Source organism: Barbus barbus (assembly GCF_936440315.1).
Source record: "Barbus barbus genome assembly, chromosome: 13".
NCBI classification, from domain to species: domain Eukaryota; kingdom Metazoa; phylum Chordata; class Actinopteri; order Cypriniformes; family Cyprinidae; genus Barbus; species Barbus barbus.
In genome coordinates, this window is record NC_136741.1 from 18,315,063 (window position 1) to 18,340,957 (window position 25,895).

At 37.3% G+C, this 25,895-nt stretch overlaps 1 protein-coding gene across 1 annotated transcript in view; it reads right to left on the reverse strand.

The window, feature by feature from the left end:
* Window positions 1-14,734, reverse strand: part of LOC306879659 (VWFA and cache domain-containing protein 1-like) — a 67,588-nt gene extending 52,854 nt beyond the window's left edge. The window contains exon 1 of the mRNA XM_079432805.1: window positions 14,275-14,734. Coding sequence (XP_079288931.1) covers window positions 14,275-14,625 — 351 coding nt within the window. The 5' untranslated portion in view covers window positions 14,626-14,734. The remainder of the gene's footprint in view (window positions 1-14,274) is intronic.
* Between the last annotated feature and the right edge of the window lie 11,161 nt (window positions 14,735-25,895).

Genomic DNA, 25,895 nt, shown 5'->3' on the forward strand with positions numbered 1-25,895 from the left:
TTTTTTTTTCAGTCCAGCAGACAGGATATAATGGTTTCCACATGTGAAGGGGGCCCAAATAACAATGACAACAGTTGAGAGGCCGAGTGTTTTATTACCTTGAATTTCTGCGTACAGCCATCGCCGCAGGCTTATACAAGATCCAAACTGCACAGCACATAAAAAGGTATACCTGTGCAAAAAGTGGTAAGCTATAGAAAATAGGAGAAAGCTGTGTTGTCACTACATCTTACGTTAGTTGATCACAATTGTTTTTAATGCCTTTCAAGTTTAAGCATTTGCTGTTTTTGCAAATTATGAAGAAATGTGATTTAGGCATTTTAGCTGGCTAACATGGAGGAGATTTTATTGAAACTGCAAAAGTGAGTTTTTTTTTAAACGTTTTAGAAGCTTCAAAAAAAAGAAAAAAATATATATACACATACATATACATATATATATATAAATTGTGTAAAATGAAATTTAAATTGTTTGGAATATAATAGAAGAAAAATGTAAATATTACAAATTATTTATTTGACAAATTAAAATGCTGCAAAAAAACAATGAAAATAATAAAAAATATAAATAACATTTATCTAAAATATATTGAACAAATATTTTTAAATATAAATAAATAACTTAATCACTTTCATATGAAATTGAAAAATATTTATTAAAACATTAAAATATTATTAAATATTAAAATACGGACAGTAAAATATTGGCAGCGCAAGTACAAATCTAAACTACAGCAGAAAAAATGCTTATTGTTAAAAGTCTTATTTTTATGAAGAGTAGGTTTCAAAAGTGTAGGCTGCATTAAACTAAGTGAGAACTTAATTGGCAAAAGTGAAAAACTGAAAACAACATCAAAACAGTCAACAAAAAGTCAAGAAGTCTTTAGTGTAGAGCAGCATTCATTAGATTCAAGAAGCAACAATCTTCATCCATTTTGCCTCGAGAAAAATAAATGAAAGTGCTTCCATATTATCAAGTCCTCGCACTGAGGTTCCAGATGTAGTTAATGACCATAGCAACATTCAGAGAGAACAGCAAGACTTTTATACTCTTCTGACTAAAAATAGGGCAGCAGGCAATCCAGCTTCTGAGAGCTGTGGAGGTAAACACGAGAGAGACTCAGAGCCTCTAATCTTTCTTCTCGTGGGGTGTTAAAATTTAGGAGATGAGCGATGTCTGTTTGTCAGTGGTGAAGTGTGAGCTTCAAAAAACATAAAAAGGGGAGGAGGAGGGAGAGAAGATTGGAAAAAAGGAGGTGTCTTGGAGTCCACAGCCCTGTCTGACATTCCTGCAGCTCATCCATCTATGAGGGACGATGGAGACACCGCTTCATTTCCTGCTACACTGGCAGAGTCTTCCTAGAACCAGATCATCCAGATCCCCAACAGATGGACTTTCCACTGCAGTGCTGGTTTAAAGGAGTGAAGGGAAACCTCTGACATGTAACTCTAAAATAAAATGGTTTTGAGATTTGGTCTTTCCATATTCAAAAATAAATAGAAGCAGTACTTCTATTCATCTCACCTGCATAGAAAATCTGTCGATAAAATGGCCACCAAAGTGAACTTTAAAGGGATGCTTCTGAGGTACACCAATGATATTGGAATGTAATATCATGGTACTTTACTGTAAAGCTGATATAAAGCCACCCAGGTTTATATCAAGCTGATGTAAAGCTGCTTTGACACAATTTGCATTGTTAAAAGCACTATACAAATAATATTGACTTGACTACTTTCAATATATACCACGGTAATCCAATTGCGTTTAAAAAATACCCCAAAAAACACAGTAGTACCACAGAACTTTTTCATTAGTGTGAGATTTGGACTAACATATTTTGGTATCATATAAAAGTCTACTAACCGATCAAAGTAGTTACTGAACACTACAGACTGTTCATTATTCATAAAACAAATTAACTATTTAATATTAAACCACAATAGTGTCAGTTTTCCCTGTGCAAAATACTTATTTTTTGGCCAAACGTTTGACTTGTACAATCCACTTAAGATGAAAGTCTAACTGCAAGACCTCAAACCTGGGTCTTGTTAAACAGAAATACCATTTGACAACTTATAAAACTGTGCTATTGGCAGATCAGAGTACTAAACGATTAAAGTTTCTTGGTACAGCAAACCTGAACCAAAAAACAAAGCCTCCATATGAAATCTTTCAGAAGTGTTAATCCATAAATGTATTCAAACACATCCATAGACATTCTCCATCTTGGACTCCAGCAGTTTTATCACACACAGGTGTGATCAAATGGCAACAACAAGGAATTTTGTTCTGTGTTTTTAATTATCGTGCTACATGCGGGTTACGTTGCAAGTCCTGGACTGTGGGCTGGCTACCCTGGCACTCACGGTGGTGTAACTTTCCAACTTCCCAACCACTTCAACCCACAACACCCACATATGGTCTGGACTACGTCGGGCTTAGCTGCCCTCTGTGCCCATTCTCCTTCAACACTGCCAACACAGTCAGACACACACCAACAGATCTGGCATCTGCAGCCATAATAACACCCTTGTAATGTTCTTCATCTAAAGCTTTTGAACTGAGAATGGCTAAATATGAAACAAGTGAGGTGAGAAAAACTCAAGGACTGGAGAGCAAACACTGACTAGAAGACAAACAGCACGGTAGAAGATGGGATTTCTGCCTGGACTGAAGGACAAATCTCTTTTTACACACAGAATACGTAATTCAGATCAAACATCTCAGAGTCAGATTGAGTTTATGGGAACAAGGCAATCAAACCGTGTCCGCAGGCTTGTGAAAGCCAACATTTCAGCACCATCTAGCTTAAGCAAACAAACCTCTCCTTATAAACCAGCGATCTGCTTTTTTATTCAGAAAACATCATTCTCATTGCTTTGATTGCATTAATGCAACCACATCACTTGGGAGAGCCAAACTGAATGAAAACACGTATGTGCACAAAATATATCCTTGTAGCTTAAATTTACATAAACTTCCGGTCTATGTCTATACTAACTTTCTGGGCCTTTAATGTGGTAGATCCGTTCTTACAGGTTTGGAACAACATGAGGGTGAGTAATTAATGACATAATTTTCATTTTTGGGTGAAATATCCATAATACGATGAACAGATTTATAAACATTGATCAACACAAATAAACAGAGCACATCCAAATATGGTAAATGGAAATTCAAACGTTCTTACTTTATGTGCTTAAACTTTTCATTTAAGTTTCATGAAATGTGACTGAATAAAGTACTGGCTAAAGTAGTTCCAAGAGTTGACATATTCGACAGTCTGTTCAGTGACCATATTCATGTTGCACATAAAACTGGAAAACACTCCTGAAAATCATAAGGTCAAATCAGATTGCAGATTATGCAACCTCCAAAAGTAATTTGGTACAGATTTTAATCAGTCTGTTGGGAAACAAAATCATGTTGTTGTTTTTTGATGTTACATATTTCCTGGGTTGGTCAAAGTCTGCCAGGTTTGTGGAAGCAAATCAAGAAAGACACTCAGTTTGAGGCACTTATTACCAAGTATACAAATGAGTCATTTGATTTTTTTTCTGCTCTTTCCATAATTCTATGCTTCTGTTACTGGGATAAACTGTTTGAGTATATACATTTGTCTTTCTTCTGTCCTGATGACCCTGAGACGCTTGTCATACAGTGGTGACAGGGCCAGGAGACAGGGTGGCAGTGGCTCATAGAGGGACTTTTGTAGGGCCATCACTGAAGAATGCAGCATCTTTCACAGGAACACTGACCGACACTACCTAGAATTACTGTACACATGTGCTCTGTGCTGTAAAACTTCAAGTTTCAAGAACAGACCAAACCCCAGGGAGCTGTAAAGGTGTATTACATGGATATACAGCTCTGTACTTCATCACCGAGGTGGAAAAAAACAGCCCAGTTCAGGATGAGTGAGTATTTTTGGTCTGTTTTCATGAATGAAAATTCTAATTTTAAATGTATATTTGCCAATTCTAAACTTTTATGAGTACGCTAGTACAGATTAGTACCTCAGAGCTAACACACATGACCTAAAACCCCACAAAACTTTAATCCTGAATCCATAAAACTTCTAAATGAAAACCCAGTCCAAGGCCTACAAGGGGAAGCACATTCCAATGATCAGGGAGAATCATTCCAGTCTGGGATCACTGCTTATCTCTGGTTATTCTCAGATCAGTAAGACAGAGCAGGATCCTGCTGCTCGCTTCAGTCCAGAGGACAAAGGCTCTGTTGGCTGCCTGCCGGATGTGAACTCAGGGTGAGTGGTGAACATGCTCAGATGGACACAGGGGCTTGGTTACAGACAGCATCAGTGAGGGAGAAGGGCCTCTGATACCCACAGGTCTGCCAAAGTCTATTACACTCACACAAGCTACTATGCTACAAACTCTCACTTCAATATAAGTTTAAGATTCGGTTTATACTTGGCTTTCATTTTGGGTGATCAGCTCCTAAGTGTACGGTGCTAAATACAAGTATAACTGGTGTACAAAATGTTTGTGATACAATCCCTCAACATTCTCAGGTAGTCAAAAATGTGACCACACTGCATTTGTAGTGTACACACTTATCAACCTTGATCTGTCCCCTAGCCAACAGTGAAGGACTGTTAATCATCCACGGTGCTAAAACAGGAACTAAAAACTTTGCTGGTTTTAAAGCTTAAATGAGACTTAAATGTCATTAAAATCATGTAATACAAATACTTTTTTGTCGAATTATTATCTACAATATTTTAGACACAATATTAAAGAAAATAGCTGTATTACAACAGCTGTCTTGCTTTAACAGTTAGCAATCAGCTTTTGCATTTACAAGCATTTAAAAATGAACATACACCATCCTAAGCAATCCAACAAGCTGAAGGACAGGCGTAATAAACTATAAAAACCCTAACAATGAAGCAGTCCAACAAACACAGTTTAAGATAAAGTTAAATATGGTGTCACAATGTGAGATTTTCACATATCAGAGCTGTAATTGGAAATAGCATGGTTTTAGCAAATCACTCCAACACATTTTAAATGTTACTGCAATAGCTACATTATTATAAGATTGCATCTTTTCCTACTTTAGAATTAAATTATGCACAAATAAAGTATGTGGGTGAGTGGTTAGGAGGATGCCTGTCTAGCAGGCAATTTCTCTCCAATTTAAGAAATTTTACATGTCAAATTGGCTTAATAGGCCTAAAACTTTGGATGTGGGTGAATATGGCAGTGACATAGTGAAACATTTGCCTATAAATGTAATAACTGCAAAATCAACTTATTTATGTAATACCTTAGTATCAGTCAGGTTTGCATGCACATGTTCATGGGAAATGGGTGAAGAAAAATAACACACTCGTTTTGCATTCTCCTTAAATTCTCTGCCAACAACAAGCATAGAGTTCGAGACAGAAATGCATTTGAATCAGCAGTCTGGAAATGTCATCGATGCGGTTTCTGTCAGATTATATACCGTGACACCATTGCAAGCCTAAAGTTTGGCTGATCAAAGCCCTGGGTATTCATGGACAAATTTTTCCTCACGCAAATATGCATTTGTGCGCAAACTGGTAAACTCACACTAAAGAAAAACATGATCCACAAAGTCTTACAGCGAAGACAGTAAACACCCCGGGCAACCAAAGATATATATGCTGTCAAATCATTGCTTGCATTCCTTTGCAACTGCTCTCTAAATGATGACATTTCCATCGAGAAAGCTGCCAGGGTTAATTCAAATCATAAAAAAATACCAACCCTTCCTTCCCCAAATCCAGCTAAATACAGCACTAGGTTTTGGCACCATCCATAATGGTTCGTGAAGTGAAGACATTGCAAACAAACAAACGCACCTAATCCTCTTTGAGGAACCCAAACAGAGATGAAAATCAGATGAAAGATTTGGAAAATCCTCACTTAAACACAGCTGAAGGTCTGATTCCGGTTTGCGGTGTAGTAACTAAATCAAGACATCACACTGAAATTAACAGATATTAACATTATCAGGTTGAAATCCGAAAGAAATCTGAAGCAGTCTCACACTGAAGGTAAATAATGATATGAATAGGCTGGCTAGCAATCATTTCAACATCATGATTAACACTCAAATATCAACAATTTTCCATTTTTGTTGACCGGGTCTTTCAATCTCTTTCACCCAATCAACAAATAATCATCTGTTTTGAGTCCAGGTGAAGACAACAGGCCTAACTCTCAAGAACTAGCTTGCCTGTTCTTCGCTGTCTGTTATGACTTTAAATAGACAGTTTAAAGTATTTAAAAAAGTCAATAAAAAGTAATTGCCAAAATTGGAGACATTTTTGGACAACCACTTGTAATACTCCAGTATTAGATAACTGCAAACAGAAAATAACAGAAACCATAAACAAAATGCCACATAAAGCCTTTCAACAGAGTAAACGTTCATGCAGAGCCCACTAAACATTACAATAAGTGCCTCCATCCAGACACCTGCATTCCCACAGTGCTCTGCTGCAAACTGTTCATTACACACAGTCTTCCTTTCAGCAGACACCAGAGACTCAAAGCGCTGTCCCTAAGACTCCTGTAAAAGAGACGCTGGCACTGGACCAGTTCACACACACACACAAACACGAGTGCCAAGCGGACCGCTGCTGGGCACGATTTGAGAAGTGCACATGCATACGTTGAGCACAAACATATTCTCTTTCTCTCCCACAACCTTGCCCTCTTCTTTCTCTCACTCTCTCAGAGGCACAGGCACCTAGTAAATCAGGCAGTAAATTGGTCTCTACTGCTAAAGCAATCACAAGACAAGGTCAGTTTATCTGAGAGCACACTGCAACATCTCTATGGAGCCTCTAGGGAACATGAATCAATAAACAGAAGAATTACTTTGGAAATGCTCGTAAATAGTCCACACACACCCTAACAAATTCCATACACACAAACGTTAAGCAGCGACTGCGGTGTCAAGGCCAATGAAATTCTTTCTGATTCCCTTTTCTTGTTTACATATCATAGAGAGGAAATGTACTCTCGTGCCTAACACCCAAGTTCATCTGCTGTGCTAACGCAGGTGTTACATTACCAGTAGAGTCGGGGTAGATAAAATAACTGTCCTTGGCAAGCAGTGGCCCGGCTCGAGACAGTCATAGCAAAACACAGCTGCTGCTTGTTGCTCTAGCAGCTTTCCTCCTTTTCCTATCGCACATTCAAAGCAGGAACACTCCTTTATGCCGGCCAATTAGTGGCCTCAGAGTCAAGGTTCTTTTTATCTGTCAAAGTACACACTACAAGACAGAGATTCAAAGTTCAGACACTATCTGGGGTCATTTCCTGCTTCATCTTGGGTGGTGGGAGAGAGTGCCAATCTTTGAAATGGAGTATATGAGATTAGAATTACCTGTACACTAACACCAGAAAAGACAACCGACTAGTCAACTTATGCATTTAGATATTTTTTCAACTTTGGATAGCTGAATGATGAATACAGGGCTTAGAACAACAGAGAATTTTAGTAAGAAATTTTGAGATAAAATTCTGGTTGAAACCAATATACTGATAATATTTTTGGTTTATTTATCAGGCCAGATAACCTATAAATAAATGTGAATACTGCAGTTATTAAAAAAATAATAATGAAAAATTTGAAAACGAATTTAAGGGGTTTGGATGGGACGCAAACTACTGACCCCTGCATTTATGGACCCACTTTAATCTCTAAATCAGGGAGTGACCCCCCAACCAAACACAGTGGGTGCTCTCATCATCCCTTCCTTAATCTCTAAACACATCCATCTTCAATCTGAGCTCCTACCTCTCTGATGAATAATAGCCTACAAGTTTTGCTAAAATTTCCTAATATTTGCTTTGTGGAACTAATAAAAAAGGTCTGGTCTCAGAAGCATATAAAGTAAAAGAATCGATGCCCAGACTGTGCACGGCATGGAAAAATGGATGTTAATAGCAGGTGTGAATGGGATCAATGAGTTCAGTGGAGTACATTCATTCACTCACTCACTTGCCCGCTCACAGTGAATGGGTTTAGCTGCACAGACAGTTCTCCTCACCCTGTCATTTCAGGGTTGTTCTACTCCTCCCACACTGAAACATTACTGCCTCAGACACTTCAATGCCCTATCAAACTTTTGTCTAGTCAATGTGTCATTTTGTGTTCAATGGAAGCAAGAAAAGAAGCAGGTTTGGAAACGACAGGGCGGTGAGTAAATGAATTATCCCTCTAAATTGCTCAACTATTGCATCACAATACGGCCAAAAAACTAGTCTTTAATCGAGATCCAACTCTTCAATCCTATACATTTCTTTTACTCTGAGACAAACAACATCCTCAGAGGATGCCAATGCTCAGAGAACATACAGAATTGCCAAATTTTGCCATAAGTTAAATATATTAAGGTTCTGCAATATATAAATATATTGTTGAAATGTAATTTCCTGTAGAGCTGCTTTGCAACGTTTTGTATCGTAAAAACTTGTATCGTAAGAACTTGAACTTGAAGAGAGAGCAAGCACCAAGCCTCCCCGCATAGTCATCCAACAAACACCAACACAGACACACTTCTAAGAGTGCTGTGGGGCCCCTGGTCTCCCATCCCCATCGGGATAGGGTAGGGTGTGTGAAGACCTGCCTATTGAAGACTCTGTGATAAGGCCCGATGTCCCATCCCAGGTCGACCCTGTAGGAACTTGCTGAAAGAAGCTTTTGAGCGCAGCACAAAGGCCGGTTCCCATGAAGCTTCTATTCTTCCCTACGTGTGTGTGAGAGAAAGAGCCCAAACTGATTAAATAAGGCCGGTTAATTACAGCTCCTGGTTAATAAAGGCACTACAGAAGGCAGACTCTTCTCCAAGAGAAAGGGTGGGGGGTTTCCCTCTGGGAGATTGTGAATGAAAGACCTCCTCTCAAAAGCTTCCACACAGCAGACTTTCTAACTAGGTTGTTCAATAACAGGCGCATCCTAGCCATGCAATGAGAAGCCCACTTGGTGAAGTTTCGAGTGAATGAAAAATATGCCACAATGGCTTCGTTGAGGTTTACTTTACCATGGAGATACCCGACGAAAGGACCGCCAGGGTGGCCTTTTTTCCCCTCGCCGAAAGCACAAAGCATACAATGTTTTGCTGCAATGGACGGTGAGGAACGCTCAGTTTAGATTGTTAACTCGAGTCTGGGTTCAACAGGATACTGGAAATCGGTGAAGGGACAAAAGTACAGGGACAATAGAATGAAAGAAGGCAGAAAAGATACGGGGGGGGGGGGGGGGGGGGGGGCAACAAGTGCACAGGGAAACTGAAAGAGGGAATCTTCTGCTGCTGTCGTCACAAATTGAGATCAATGCTGGGCAAACCAATTTGGCAATCTAAAAAATTTGCATCAGACTATGAATTTTTGTGGGTGAGAGTGAGCAGTGAAGTCAAAAACCTATACACATAAGCAACACACATCAGATTTAGTTTGTATTGATTTCATAAAGAACGTAAAATGTCATGTGGTGCAACTCTCCAAAGCTTATGATACATTAATATTTATGATATGAGTAATTAAACAAACCTTTTAAAAAAAAAAAATTATTAGGCTGTGTATAATCATATGTATTCAAGTTGAAAATAATGAAATTTTGATGTCTCTTTTTACTTGATGGTTACACCACATGACATTGGTAATGAAAATAAAACTTCTCTTTTTAAACCGTATAAAACATGAATACAAAAAGAATATTTCTAAGAACTTGGTGCATGCGTTTTAAACTGAACTTTTAAGAGATATTTTTCCCCCTTTTTCTTATAGGTGACACTGTCATTAACCCAAAATCATAAATATATGCCACAGTTCAAAAGTCTGCGATCAGCAAGATTTTTTTTTTTTTCTTCAAAACTAGTTAATACTTTATTATGCATAGATACATTACATAGAAAGTGAGAGTAAATACATTTAGAATGTTACAAAAGATTATTTCAAATGAATGCAACTTTCTATTCATCATTGATATTCTTATATTCAACAATATTTCACAATATTAATGTTTTACTCTCTTTTTTTGATCAAATAAATTTAGGCTACTTACAAACTCCAAACTTTAAACAGTATTGTACTGATTTCACTGGCATCAATAATATGTCAGACAAATTTTCTGATAAATCCAAATTTTATTTATCAGTAATTACCAGTTATGACACCAATTTCAGCATAAGGCCAACAATAAGGAAAAATAAAATAATACTATTGTATTACTGATTTTTATTTGTTTTTGGAAGAGATAACATACTAATGTCTTGGTGTTTACGATATATATTATGGTAATCCTACAGTATTCTTTGAAGGATCATGTTAATATACCATGTTAATACCAGACAAATACCATCTGATACAATGGAACTGCCACAACACGTTTCAAGGTGGAGTCATCGTTCTAATCTTAAACTAATTTCAAAGAAAACTAATTATACACAATCTAATAGTAGGTCACTGTTCTTCTGATCAAGACCAGTGGCTGTTCCTCTCAGACGAGCTTGTGCACTTAAGCAGGAAGCAGTTCCAAAGGTCATAGTCACAGCGTAGTGGACAGTCAACACAACAAATACTCCAGAGCTAATTAAGCATGACCGAAAAGACTTGCCCTCACAAGAAAGCTCACAAACAAGCTACTGTTATCCACTCATCCACTGTAACTGAATTAGATCACAAAAACCTGTAGATGAGTGATCAGATTGGCAGTAAGGTGGGGGTGGCCTATCAGACTGGACTTCTTTGAAGGGGCCTCAGTGGCCGTGAGCTGATGGATGGACTGTCGTTAACTGGATGGGTCATTTGCTAATCCCCATTGATGAACCCAGCACAAAGACTGCTTACAAGAACAGTCTGTGGAGGAAAAATCACTATATGATATGCGGATTATTATTATTATTTTGATACAATGAAAGTAAATGGGGTCCAATGTTGTTCTGGATCCCACTGACTTTTATGGCATAGAAAAAAACTTCTAAATGTTCTTGGTGACGTGTGTTCTTCTGAAGACAGACATACAGGTTTGGAATAACATGAGGATGAGTAAATGGCAGAATTTAAAATTATGCATATCCCTTTAAATTTCAAGTGCATCTAAAAGTTTTGGGATTTTTCTATAACAGCAGCACAATTTTTCAACTGCAATCATATCACAATGACAATCAGCTATTAGATTTTATTCTGATTATGTTTATTGATGTGGGAGGATACTGAAAATAAGATATGACAAGCACCAGGGGACCAGCCGAGTCTGCATTATCAATCCTCTAGCCCGTCTCTATTACTTTTTACACAGATGATTCAAAATTACCATCATTATTCAATTAGGAGGTCTCAGTTAAAACAGCATCAACTTAAACCACAGCCACCAGTCTGATGGACAAACAGAGGGAGCTCAAAGAAGCCTGAAGAGAAATATTGCAAATAAAAAAAGCAAATATACCCAAGACAAAATGTAATTTACAACCCTCAGTACACTTAACAGGTGGTATGGAGTATTTGTGTGAGAAACCCATCTTAAAGGGGTCCTATTATGCTCTTTTACAAAGTCCTGATTTTGTTTTGGGGGTGTACTAGAACATGCTCTCATGCTTGGCTGGTTCGAAAACCGCATTATTTTTCACATAATTTACATTATTACAATACCTTTCTCCCCAGCCTGGCACAAACACCTCGATTAGTTCCGGGTTTGATGAAGGCCCACCCTCAGAAAAACTAAATGAGTTGTGATTGGTAAGCTGTCCCAGTGCGTTGTGACTGGCGAACAGCTTAGACGGTGATTCAGTATTGCCCCGCCCCTTGCCAGAACAGCAAGTTCATCAATATTGCCATATCAATTCTGACCTCGAGAATATTGAGCAAGAGGATCGTGCAGAACCTTTGCATGCACGTATATTGCAAGACATATTAAAGTGGTAATGTTATAGTTGTTGTTTTTTTTGCTAAATCACGTTTTAGATAGAATGCCAACAACAGCTTAACAATAACTGCATTTACTATGTACAGATAAGTGCAACGGTAATAAGTATTATGTTTATTGTTCTTTAATTCTAACATTGTAACATGAATTGCAGTGAAACTGTTATACAGTTGAATTTATTTATACCATAGTCCCACAGATTTACACTATTTGTGGCGGCACATATATGCAAATTAATTATCTGCCAGCTGGAGGCGCTGTTGGAGCAGGAGAGATCGAGGTTTCCCCGGTAACGCTGTACACAAAACAGAGCTCCGCTCACAAACGCTGCTTTATCAGACATTGTATGTAGGATTAAATTAAAATGACATCCAAAAATTTCTGAAAACAGAAATACAATGATATAAAAACACCCAATTTTGTTTCGATTTTGAAACGTTTAGTGCTCAACCAAGTGATCTCCCCACCCGCCAACCATTCGAATTTCAGTAGGCGGGATTTATTTTTGTGGTGTCACAAATACAGGAAAATAACTTTGTAGTCCAAACAAGCCATTTGTTGTAGTTCTTGAAAAGAGATTTTTTTTAAACGAAATATCTCCCTTTGGAGTGGATTTTGAGATTTGCAACTTTGTAGATCGTTTTATGCCCAAACATACACACTACACACTGACTAAAATTTAAAGAGTGAAAAAGCATAATAGGACCCCTTTAAGGAAAGGATAGCTTAAATAACATAAGAAAATAATTTTTTTAAATAATTTATTAAATACCACCTAAAAATAGCCTATATGTTTTAATTAAACTGTGCTCATTAGTTGTAGAGCATGATAGATATATATTATATGAATGAAAAAAAATCTTAAACAGAGTGACATTTTGTTTTGTCACAAAAATAACTACATTTAAAAAAAAAAGAAGATACAGCAAACACTGGCATAGGCCTTGAATCATAGGACGCAGGTGTAAAAGAGTTCGTATACACATGAGGTCAGATATGTTTTTATGGGCACAGGAATATTTTAACTGGAAGCAGATAGACTAGTTTGTGGGAAATGACTCCAGCTAAATACATGGCTCAATGCAAGAGAAGAAAAATTGATCTCAACAACTGATATTCTGTGGAGGTTGCCAATTTGTAAATGTGGCTGCATGAGTTAATTAATTAATTTGATTTACTACGAATTGTAAGTCCAAAGGGAGTTGGGAGAGAGAGGGAAAATAGTGTGTGTGAGACAGAGAAAGAGAAAGAGCGAGAGGGAGATTATTAACATCTGAGTGTGACAAAGAAAAAAGGAGGAGCTAGGACAGCAGTATAGTGTGGCACAGATGAAAGACCATTTGGGTCTGGCCCCCTACTGCCCACCTCTGTGCGCGCGTTTACACCAACAAATCACAGCACCACACACAATATTCACCATTTGTTGCGAAAACACACTTTTAATTGTAATTCATGGGGATTGTCAAAGGAAGATGCTTCTGCTTTATATTATCCATATATCGAGCTTGAAACTTTACTATGGAGGGTTAGCGCATAAAACATAATTAGTGTGAATTTGGCATGAATTTCAGACACTAACGGTGTGTACATAATCTGCATGATTCTGGTGGCGCCAAATCATTGTATAGTGCATTTAATGGTCCGTCTTTACAAAAACACACGGTTAGAGATTTATAAATGAAAATTATTTGCTTAGCCTATAAAATGAACCATATTACCTCACATTAATATAAAAAGCTGCAGTTGTAAATAAGACACACTTCCATTTTTAAAACTAGACGAATTTTGTAAACTAATAACAAGTTGTGGAAATAAATGTAGGCTACACACTGTCTATTTATAAAATGCAAATACGATCATGCATTGACTGACTGGAGAAACTAATAGACTACTGCAGAGGTTTCTGATTCGCAAAAAATGACACGAAGAAAAGTAAACAAATCTGTCAAATGTAGTTTTAAATCTGTGCATTTGTATCACATAAAGCCTTTTAAATGAATGAATGCACGCAAGCATGACTAGAAACAGTCAAATCAATAAACGAGCGATTGTAAAGGCTGTCATTACCTCAACATGTTTTTAAAAGTCCAAATAAATCTGGAATGAACCGCTTTTATATTTGATAAAAAGCACAAACTAAGTAAATTAAGCACGAAGGTAAGAAATGAACACTATAGGCTAACGTTACACAGGACTTGCATCTATCCTAAAACGTGCACTTGATTTCACACTTTAATCAAGATAAATAAAGCAAGCCAAACTCTCTTATCACATTACAGAGTATAAATGTAGAAAAGTGCATTAAACCCCCGAAGCTAAAGTGTTAGATTTGTGTTTTATTACCTGCATGGTGAGAACACCCAGCTCCTGAGTAGACAGCTTCTTCATCTGCACTGCCAAAACTTGAGCCTCTTCCAGGATCGAGAACTCACTATCCGCTCCACAAAACCCACCACAAACAACCAGCAACAGGGCGACTAGGCTCCACTTTGAAATCTCCAGGTTATTCCAGTGTGATCGGGAGTGTTTGCTCCACGCCGCGAGAGAGAATCGAGATCCTGTCCGCGCAAGACTCGCCATTATGGCTCGATGCGCTCCTGCACGGCAATAGCGAAAAACTTCACCGATTACTTCCCAACTTTCCCTTTTCACTTCTCCCACTTTCTGAACTCCAGCGGGGTTGCTAAATTGCATCAAGGCATAGTTTTAAAAACTCAAACGCTGGTAAAGAGGGCGGCATTAGTTTCTTTGGCTCTTGGCGCTGGGTAAGTGAGAGAGAGAGAGTGTGTGTGTGTGTGTGTGTGAGCCGGGGCATCACAATAGGACTGAAAAGCAGGAGGCGCGCCATCCAAACACCGTCATGGACTCTGCAGAGCAGCTGGATTTGGATTTAACCCCTGTAATGTTGAGACGGACTTCCTTGCTGTTTGGGGTCCCAGAGGCCCCTGTTTTGTTCGTTTGAAGTATTTTCAATATTTAAAACCTCCTATTTTGTCTTCAGATTTAAAGAAATGTAATGGCATTTGTGTTGGGTCAATCTGATATCACGAACATCCTGTAGAAGAAAATTATGAAAAAAATAAATAAATAAATAAAACAATAGCTAAAATCTCAAATAAATGACTGGAAAAAAAATATATTGCTACATTGGGTGTCTGATGAAGGGGCAATATTTGGACCAAAACTAATTTTCAGAAGCATTTCTTGCCTTTTTTCTAAAAAAAAAAAAAAAAAAAAACACAGCACATATTCTGTTGAAATTGATTCTTAATCTAAATTATTAAGGTTTACACAAAATCAAATCACCATAAAGTACAAATGTTGCTGTAAATAAAACACATCATTCTGAACACATTGTAAATAATGTCTGCAGTTGGCATTAACGTTAAACCGAGGTCCTGACTCTCTGCGGTCATTAAAAATCCCATGGCACTTTTCGTAAAGAGTAGGGGTGTAACCCCGGTGTCCTGGCCAAATTCCCTCTACTGGCCCTTGTCTATCATGGCCTCCCCATACACTTGATTGGCTCTATGACTCTCTCTCCTCTCCACCTGTAGCTGGTGTGTGGTGAGCGCAGTTGTGCTGTGGCTGCCGTCGCATCATCCAAGTGGATGCTGCACACTGGTGGTGGTTGAGGAGAGACCCCCCCACATGATTGTAAAGCGCTTTGGGTGTACAGAAATACACAATAAAGCGCTATATAAATGCATCATTCATTCATTCATTAACAGAATTGGATATTATAATATTATATCTAAATATCTAAATGAATGAACAAATACATATTTGGGCATTTTGTGCCATTGAATCCTGTTTATCTTCTGACTCAAATTCTTCTGACTTTCAATCTGAGCACAGCTTATTGATATTAACATTTTTAAGACACTCAAATAGATGTAGCAAACTTTTATACTCAAGTTTCATAACATTAGTTTAAGTCAAGAAATATCAACCAGATATTTCAATGTAAAGTATGCATGTGAGCTATCAAAAGGGGTTTGAGGTTTTCCAGACCCAAAACAGCATGAGGGTTAATCAAGAACACATTCAAGATGTGGCCTAAACCTCTTGAACTTATATAGTTTGCTTAAGAATCTGCATGTTATTACAAAACTTGCATGTTTTGCAAAAAAATACAAAATTCAGTGCCTCAGCTATAGCAGGACAGGAGCATAACAGAATGTGTGGTTTGTGGGGGCATTACATATGCCAACCTCAGAAAGCACTGGCCTCTCAAACAAGTAAAATGGCAAATATGTCAGCTGAACAGTGTGGTAAGAGAGCCTATATTGAGAATGGTGAGGTGAACTCAAAGTGTAAGGGAATGAATGGTTTTGTGCTTTGAGTGATTTTATATGTTTAATGGACTTGTGAAACACTATATTTTTATGTCATTTAAAGCTAAGATGCATAATAATGTGGTCTGACCTGTGGTTGAGGTTGAGAACACATTTATTTTGGGCAACTGAAGATGCATTGGTTCTGCTGGACGAAAGCAGCCAGCAAAATAATGATAGGAATTATGTGCAAAACTTCACTTTTCTCTAGAATGAATGAATCTTTGAGACATTATCTAATATGAATTAGTTTCATTAAAATCTTTTAAAAATGTGTTTTTGTCAAATTAATTCTAATGAGAGAGAGTGAGGATTAATTAGAATAGGAGTTAATAAATATTTGAACAGTTTCTTTATATAAGCATGCTGTGATTTGGAAAACCTGGCAAACTGAGCTGGAATTTAAGGGATGGATAATATCAGCCTCAGTCTGCTGTGCAGGGTGATATCCAGTTCTTTCATATATACACTGTAAAAAAAGAAAGAAAAGTTGAGCCAACCAGCTTCAGCAGATTTTGGAGTTCTCAACTTATTTTTGTAGGAGATTCTCAACTTTTGTTGTATAAACTTAAAACAACAAGTTGAGAAAACTGGTTGCCTTAAAATTTAAAGTTGGCTCAACTTTTCTTTTTTTACAGTGTACATATAAACTTATTAAATAAAGCTTGTGTTTTTAATGCGGTTTTGTTCATAATCTCTAATGTTTTTAGAGAGTTTGGCTTGCTTTATATAGAACCACATAGATATTTACACTAAGAATAATTTCACAATAGAAGGTAATTTTGACTCTATTTTTACTTGTGCTTAACAAACCCACCACTGTAAAATTGGTTTCATGTGTTCAATTTCATCTGGTCTCCTTGGTATCTTTGTATTTATTGATTTATTACGCCCCAGTCTTAGATGAATTGCCCTGAATTAAGAACCCTTTTAACTGCAATCTAAAAAGGCCTTCAGCTGAGTCAAATTAAAAGCTGTCCTCTTTAATCTTGACAAGTCTAAATATAAGATGCTCCCCAGTTACCAATACAAAGTAACAAGGCTTCATTGAGTTTCAGTAAATTGACTGAAGTGCTTCAAAGAGATAATGAATGAGATCAGCTGAGATGGTTCCCGTTTTAATGTGGTTGTGAGAATTTTGGCTGCTTAGCCAGATGTGCAGTCATATTACACATAACATTTGCCACTTCACTTTTATTAACAAAAGTGTCGGCAGTCATATTAGTCCAGTCAGTTATATATTTGTTATAGCTTTAAAACCTCTTCTGGACAATAGTGATCTTTCTGAAAATGCAACAGAAGGTTAAAGCTTCAATCTTATGTGTATATTAAGGAATGTAAAAAAAAAAGAAAGAAAATTAATATTAAATTTAAACTAATGTGTACGTATGTACACGTGTGTGTGTGTCTGTGTGTGTGTGTATATATATATATATATATATATATATATATATAGTATTTATAGTTTATATAATATATAATTTATATTCAATTTCCTTTTTTCATTATATTCATCTATTAATATCTTATGTTTGAATGTATATGGATTCCTCTTTGGGACCTTAAACATAAACAATAAATAAATAAATAAATACAAAATAAAAAACAGTAAAGTCACTCTCAACAAACATGAGGGTTAAAAACCGGGTATATGCTGCTGATGAATGAAATCCGCTGGGATGCTGCATCAGTGCCTTCTCCAGACAGGAGCTGGGTGGAGGATGAAGGGAGGAAGGGGGAAGAGGAGGAGTGAGTGCGAGTGGGGGCAGCACACACTGCTTGATCCACAGCCAGAGGAGATGAAAGGAGCATCACCACAGCCCGCAGTTTCTCCTCCTTCTGCTGCCGATGCCTGCAGAGCACAGAAACTGGAATAGATGAGCTACACGCTTTGCATTTCGACTGTTTCATATGAAAATTTCATGACCGTAGCCAACATGGCGGATAGTTCGGAATAATGTATCAGCACTGCATACATTGGAAATAAGTGGTATATTTACATATCTTACATATGTTGTGCTCTTCATTAGTGGTGCTGAGTTAAATGTCTGTGCTAGTTTATAATTTTGCTAAGTTCATACACGTGCACACCAGCCCAAGCTGTAATTTAGTATGTGGCCAGGGTTAGGCCGAGGAACGTGCACAAGTACGGTATTTTTCTAGCCCCATTAAACAGCAGGAGAGATTCCAGTCTCATTAGCAGTAACAAAAAGCTGCGGCATTGTGGTCAGTATTTTTAAGCTGAAAATACAGACTTTGGAACTTCACGCAATAGTAATATGTCTGCAAAAACTCTCTCTCTCTTTTTTTTTTTTTTTTACAATTTTAGTGCGCTTTATTGGCATGGCAGATTTTTTATATATTCAAACTGCCAATAAATGTGCACACAAATATAACATTAAAATTATACAAAACATAAAAACAAAACTAAATCAGATCACATCAAGAAACATTAAAATCATTACATTCAAACCTTCATGTTCCTTTGCCTGCTATGTCATTTACCTGTAGCAAAATACATAATTACATAAGAATCATAGTGATTAGTAGTTAGTGGCTGAGAATTTGACTCAGGGGATTATTTCATTTACATAATTCTAATTAGTCTGCAGTTCCACAAAGCCACCTGGTCTGAAGTGATAAAGGGAGAGCAAGAATATGCTTGATTTGCACACAACTGCTGCTCGTAGAATACAGTATGAAAGATTTGATAGAGTGGCACTAACAAAGGCAACTGTGCTCTAAATTAGTGGTTCTCCACAGATTTCAAAAGCTTGAGGAACAATGTTTCTTAATTTAAACTAGACTCTTGTTTTGGTTCCCACTGGGCAACAGAAGACAAAGAGAAATAACGTGTTGGGTTGTTTTTAGTTCTGCACTGCACTTAGAACAGTGGACTGCATCATTAAAAGAACGAAGGCCGACCCCCGACTTTTAAACTCTGACCCCACAAGGGGCCACATTCCTTTACATGACCTTTTCTTGAAACAGGTCCTCTTCACATGGGGTTCAGTGGCCCATTGGTGTTCAATCTACTCTCTCTGAGAATATCTGAAGACTTGAAAGGAACCTGCAAGAAACAAGATGTTTCCATAAACAACAGTATTTAATATGGAAAGTGCAGTTTCCAGTATGTGATGATAAATAAATGTCTTTTAATAACAATAAGCACAATGTGACAAATTTCCAACAAAAAGCTGTTTGTCAGTGGAAAATTCACACCTAATCGGAAGACATTTAATATTTAATGTACAGTTATGAAAAGTAGAAATTGGGACCAATGAGATTTAACTGTGAGTGGGGCTGTACTACATAACGGAACCAATATAATATCCTACTTCCCTGTTATGTAGGTGAAAATAAAAGAGTAGGCCAAATTTACCTGGATGTTCTACTACTTCTGTCAAAATTTCCAAAGTTCAAATCAAGTAAGCACTTAACTATCCCATGAGGACACATGAGAGGAGTTGTCAATGGCAGCAATGCAACGCAACTGTCTGCATAGGTCACATGACAGTAATAGATTTCCATTACCCTTCAAATTGAGCAAACTGAAATTGCGAATTGAAAATACACCTAATGGAAAGATGTCAATTTCGTATAAAACTCCCATAAATTGCAAAAAAAAAAGATTTACGCTCGATCAAATTTTTCACTTGGCTTACCGGTCTCAAGTATAAAATCTTCACTAAAGATACACGCATATATAAAAATAATGGCTGCAATATCCGCAATATACGTAAACCTAACAATATCCGTCGCCATGACTTATCGCGAGAGCTAAAAATGACATTTTAGTTGCATAACATTGGTTAATGGAAATGCCGTCAATTCACAATAGTTTTTTTTTAATCAACATTTATAAAATAGTGCAAAAGTTTTGCGCAAATCTGTAATGGAAACTCGCCTAATGTGATTCATACTACTCACATTCATACATGGAACACACTGTTTTTAGTAGTCACAAAGTAAGTTCTTATACAAATGTGGTACCTACAGAGACTATTTGATTTCGGACACAGCATTAGTCTTGGAGGAACCATGGACCTCACCTCAAAGAAAGAAGTCTGGCCTGGGAGTAGCCACTATCAGTTTTTAATTTGAGCCAGCCGCAAAACTAGGCCTAAATAATGAGCAGATGGATGTGATTCAAGCAGGCATCATTAAAACGGTCTCATAGCCTGAACTCTCGCTGAGCCGAACAGCCGAATAAAAAAGGACCAAGCCTTTCCAGAGAGATTTGCACCCAAAAATAAATGGTACCATTACTCTCTATTATGGTTTATACTCTTTTTAATGTCGGTTTAAGGGGGAATTTGGAGAGAGTTTAAACCTACCAGTGTTCCCATGACAACCTTATTCCTGCCTTTGTACAAATGAGTGAAACTGTGAAACTGGTTCTGCACTTTTCTCCCCCCTCAACCCCCCTCAAACTATTTCAACATCAGAGCAGTATAGTGAGCTTTGAGGACTAAGCCGATTCCCAGATGAAGCTATTTTCTATTTCTGGCTGTGCTGAGGACTGAGACATTAGCAACCAAAAGCGAAACAGCATATTCAAAGTCATTTCCATTAGCCATTGGGTTTAAGCAGAACTTATAATACTACGAAAGATGATAGTAAATCCAAAATGAGGAAGATGATGATCTGGTTATGAATTTCAGCTGTAAATATGCTGTAGTGAGAATATAGCAATGAAATCAGGCTCTACAGAGTGTAATAAAAACCTCATTAATTTTCTCCACAGAGAAATATATTTGAGATAATGTATAAACCTTATATGACAGGTCTTCCATGAGCTCTGAGATTGTTAAGCGATGATCTATGCTTGGATAAATGCCACAAGTCAGAGTGATTTCAAAGTAGTTTTAAACAAATTGTCTTTAATACCATAACACTACTCATAATCCTGATGTGGGCAGCTCCACCAATCAAAGGAGTTCATGTTACCATGGAAACGAGAACTGCACCAAAAGAGTTCTTGGATGATTTATAAAGTAAAGTTACCTGAACCTTAAAAGGACTTCTAAACCCAAATTATTTTCCTTCTTTTGTAGGTCACAATGTCTCTCAAATCCTATTCTTTGAACTGAATATGTGCATAATTTCACGCATCTTTATCAGTTACAAGACATAAGAGAATTAATGACATTTGGCATCACTGACAAAAACCTTGTGCCTTATAGGCAAACCTAAATGAGTTTCCAGAGGTGTGATGGAGAAGATTATCAGCATCTATTTAAACTTAAATTTAGTATCTACCTCACAGTACATCTAGCATATGATTTTAGAAGACTTTAAATATAGCTTGTGAGTCTTAAGGATAAGGTTTATGGTGTTTTTAGTTATTTTATGAAGCCTAGTTGCTGGTCATCAGTTATCTTCATTATATGGAAATAGCAGGATCAACATTCTGCTTCCTTTTGTGGTTTTACAGATTAAAGTCAGTCATATAGGTTTCGATCAACATGAGAGAAAGTAAATGACCGAATTTAATGCAGTTCTTATACACACGCGGTCAGAATTGTTGTACCCTTGGTAAATATGATCAAAGGCGGCTGTGAAAATTAATCTGCATTGTTAATCCTTTTGATCTTTTATTTAAAAAATTCACAAAAATCTAACCTTTCATTGGAGAATAAGAATTTAAAATACACATTGGCCATGATTAACGGCACCCTTTTATTCAATACTTTTTGAAACCTCCATTTGCCAGTTTAACAGCTCTAAATTTTCTCCTATAATGCCTGATGAGGTTAGAGAACACCTGACAAGAGATCAGAGACCATTCCTTCATCCAGAATCACTCCAGACTAGGGGTTGCCAAACACGTTCCTGGAGCCTCCCCAATAATGCACATTTTGCATGCCTCCTTTGTCTGACACACCCATTTCTGGTCTTGGAATTGCTACTAATGAGTTGATGAATTGAATCAGGTGTGATTGATAAAGGAGACATTCAAAATGTGCAGTGTTGGGGAGGCTCCAGGAACAAACTTGGGAAGGCTCCAGACCCTTTAGATTCCCAGCTCCATGTTGGTGCTTCTTCTCTTCAGTGCACCTCACTCATTTTCTACAAGGTTCAGGTCAGAGGACTGGAATGGCCAAAAACAGAAGCTTGGTTTTGTGCTCAGTGACCCATTTTTGTGTTGTTTTTGAGGTTTGTGTTTGGATTATTGTACGGTTGGAAGATCCAAACATGGCACATTATAAGATTTCTAACAGAGTCACTTATTGATTTTTTATCTGTTGGTATTTGATTGAATCCATAATGCCATGTGTCTAAACAAGATGTCCAGGACCTCCAGCAGAAATATAGGCCCACAACATCAATACAAAAATACAGCAGTATATTTCATTGTACACATGGGGTACTTTTCTTTATCCCTGTGTGCACCAAACCCATCTTGAGTGTTTGCTGCTAAAAAGCTAAATTTTTAGTTTCATCTGACCATAGAAGCCAGTCCCATTTGAAGTTCCAGTCGTGTCTGATAACTGAATATGCTGGAGTTTGTTTTTGGATGAGCGAGGAGAATTTTTCTCGAAACCCTCCCAAACAACATGTGTTGATTGTAGGGGCTGTTTGACAATTTTTTAAAGGTTTTCTGACCCCGAGACTCAACCATTTTCTGCAATTCTCCAACTGTGGTCCTTGGAGAGTCTTTAGCCACTCAAACTCTCTTTTCTCTATTTGAGAAAAACATTTATTTCATAATGAGATTTTCCCCCATTTTCAGTTGTTTAAGTTCAATGAAAGGTTCGATTTTTTAAAATAAAAGATCAAAAGGATTAATAATGCAGGTTTATTTTCAGAGCCTTCTTTGATCATATTTACCAAAGGTACCAAAAATTCTGACCACATGTGTATTTAAGGTTTCTGTGCAGCACATTTATGAGAGCTCAGAAGTTCATTTTTTAATAGTGGTCATTAAAGTTAGTGTTCTTAGCAATGTGTGTTCAAGATGTGAAGATCTCCAATTACACAGAGTTGCACTGGCTACAAATAATATTTCTATCTTAAAATATCACAAATTATGAAGCACAAAATCTGCTGTTACATCCATTATACTGCAACTAAGAAACACAGAACACACTTAAAAGATTCAAATCATATTCATGTATTAGAAAACAAGCCCTTCTCTACAGGTGTCCTGTAAATCTTTAAGGTGGAACATTTCTTCAGTGACAATAATTTAAAGTTAACGTAAAAACCAGCCCCATTATAGGATGCTTTCCTGGAAGCTTTGGCTTTTTGCACTGGGCAGACTGCCATGAGTAAGTCTAGAGTGACTGAGGATACAATGTCTGTTGGACATTAAGCGTTTTGTGTCAGAGTATTTGATTCCTGAGAAAAGGTGACTGAAAGTTTGGGAGGATTCTATAGGCACATGATGTTTGAATTTAAGTTGATCTCATAATTGGGTCTGTGTATTGTGAACCGAATCTATGAATGGCTTGTACACAAAATCTGAATGAAGAACCAGCAGTCTGATAAAACAAATCAAACAACAGAACCAAAGACAGACCTTTCCAATAATTCAGTGCTGTACAGGTGGGAACAACTTCTGAGTCTGTAACTCAAGAGGATGTTGTTATGTAATAGTATATGGATTATTCTGTAAAAGAAAGGAGAGTGCGCAGAAACACGCTGATCCAGGTCATGAAAACTGGCCACAGATCTGGCCCCTCCTTTTAGCCTGGGGGAAGAGGCCTTAGAATTGGAAAGAATTTTGGGCTGAGTGGAAACATACGTGCAAATATAGGAGAAACAGAAAGAGAGGAGGGAGACGGGGGGAGAGAAGAAGAGAGAGGGAAATTGGCAGCGACAGTAAGAAAGAACACAGAACATAATAAAAAGTAAAAAATAAAAAAAAACAATAAAAATGAAGAGAAAGGGGATTGAGTGAGCACATTCCGAATTACTCATGAACCCCAAAAGCACATGGAAGACATTAAAGAGCATTATGTTGTTTTTCTCCCCTAGAAGACTGAGAGGATGAATGGACTGATGATGGATACATACGCAACGCAGAGTAAATTTTTCTCCTTAAACAGTCTTCATCACAGGTATCACTAGCCAAATAAACTGGACGGTAATGAGACGAGAATAAAACACCCTCATTGGCTACGACTGTTCTTCAGCCTGATACTCCCAGATGAAACAGTTCTTCTCATTATACCTTCTTTCTCCATTGTGCTGCCAAATTGCAGTAATACAAGCTGTATTGTGTTCACTAAAGCTTTGGAAAGCACAAATGTCGAAGAAAAACCTCTCCTGTAATACCTGTTTCGGTTGTCTGTAATGGAAAACCAACTATAGACTACATTATCTGTACAAGCTAGTTAATACGTGGTTCCAAGGTCAGTCATGTTGCCTTTCAACTATTTGTTTAAATTCTTGTAAAATACTGTATTTCATCAAGATTTGGATATGTCAAAAACATGGTAAATACATCTGTGAGAATGCTACCCAGTGGTTGGAAGCCTTAAATCGTCCTTATATCGTTGGAAATTCTTGGCTAAAACTCAAGAACTGGCTCTCTTTAGATTTCTTGCATCTCATAATTTGTGCCTTTAATAAAATGTAATTGTGTATCCTGTAACTCTTGTAAAAGTTGTCACCTCCAATACTAAATTCTTGTTTATTAATAAATCATAATTATTAATTTGTGACATTCAAAATGCTATCAATAAAATTCCATTATTTAAATACATTAAAACCTCCAACAGTACTTTTCTAACATTAGATAAAGCATGTTTACATATATTTGAGTTGATAGCTCCCATTTAGCTAACAGAGCCACATAAATAATGGTTAGACACATACCCTGAGGTCTTAAAGAAGATTGGCCACTTGAGGAAGCCAGAAGACCTTCTGTTCATCTGTACTGCTTAAGATCAGAGCACCATGCTCCGGACAGTGCACTCCTTTGTCCAGGGGTCAACTGGCTGTCGTCCACTCTAAAACAACAGTTCACACGTAGCCTGACAATTGAGGATTTGTCTGCGGCAAAGAGGGAGAGAGAATGTGAGCAAGAAAGAGATGATGGGAATAGATAAGAGTGAGGGCCCGGGAGAAAAAACACAGTAAATTTACACCAGCATTTCATTCTCTCTCTTGCATCACTCTGCCTTTTATCCTGGAACAAGAGCACATCATCTCTCAGATGCTTTTTGATTATGCCCACCTGAATGTACTTTGTGTCCTTTGTACTGGGCTTCACAACACTGAAGAAATATTGTATTTTCTGGCCGACACTGTGCAATTTTGGTCACGGTTTTGTCATTGGAGACAATTTTGATAATTTCATCATAGGCCAAAATTGTCAGTCTTTGTTTAGTGTGACATGGTCATTGAACGCCAATTAATCACAACAATAAAAATATCAAACACATTTGATCTCCTCTGACTGAATGGAATCAATGTTTGAAGCTAAAAAAAAGTCTGTGACCCATCGTACATTATGCAGTTTTCTGTGAAATAAAATTTCTAATTTCTAAAATCTACAGACTGGCTCTGACTTTTGTCAATTAGCATTGACTATAGCATCGAATTGGTGCAAATATCTGTGCAATCGTCTTGTAGTAGACTTGCGTTAAGATGAATAGCCTACACTGTAAAAAGAAT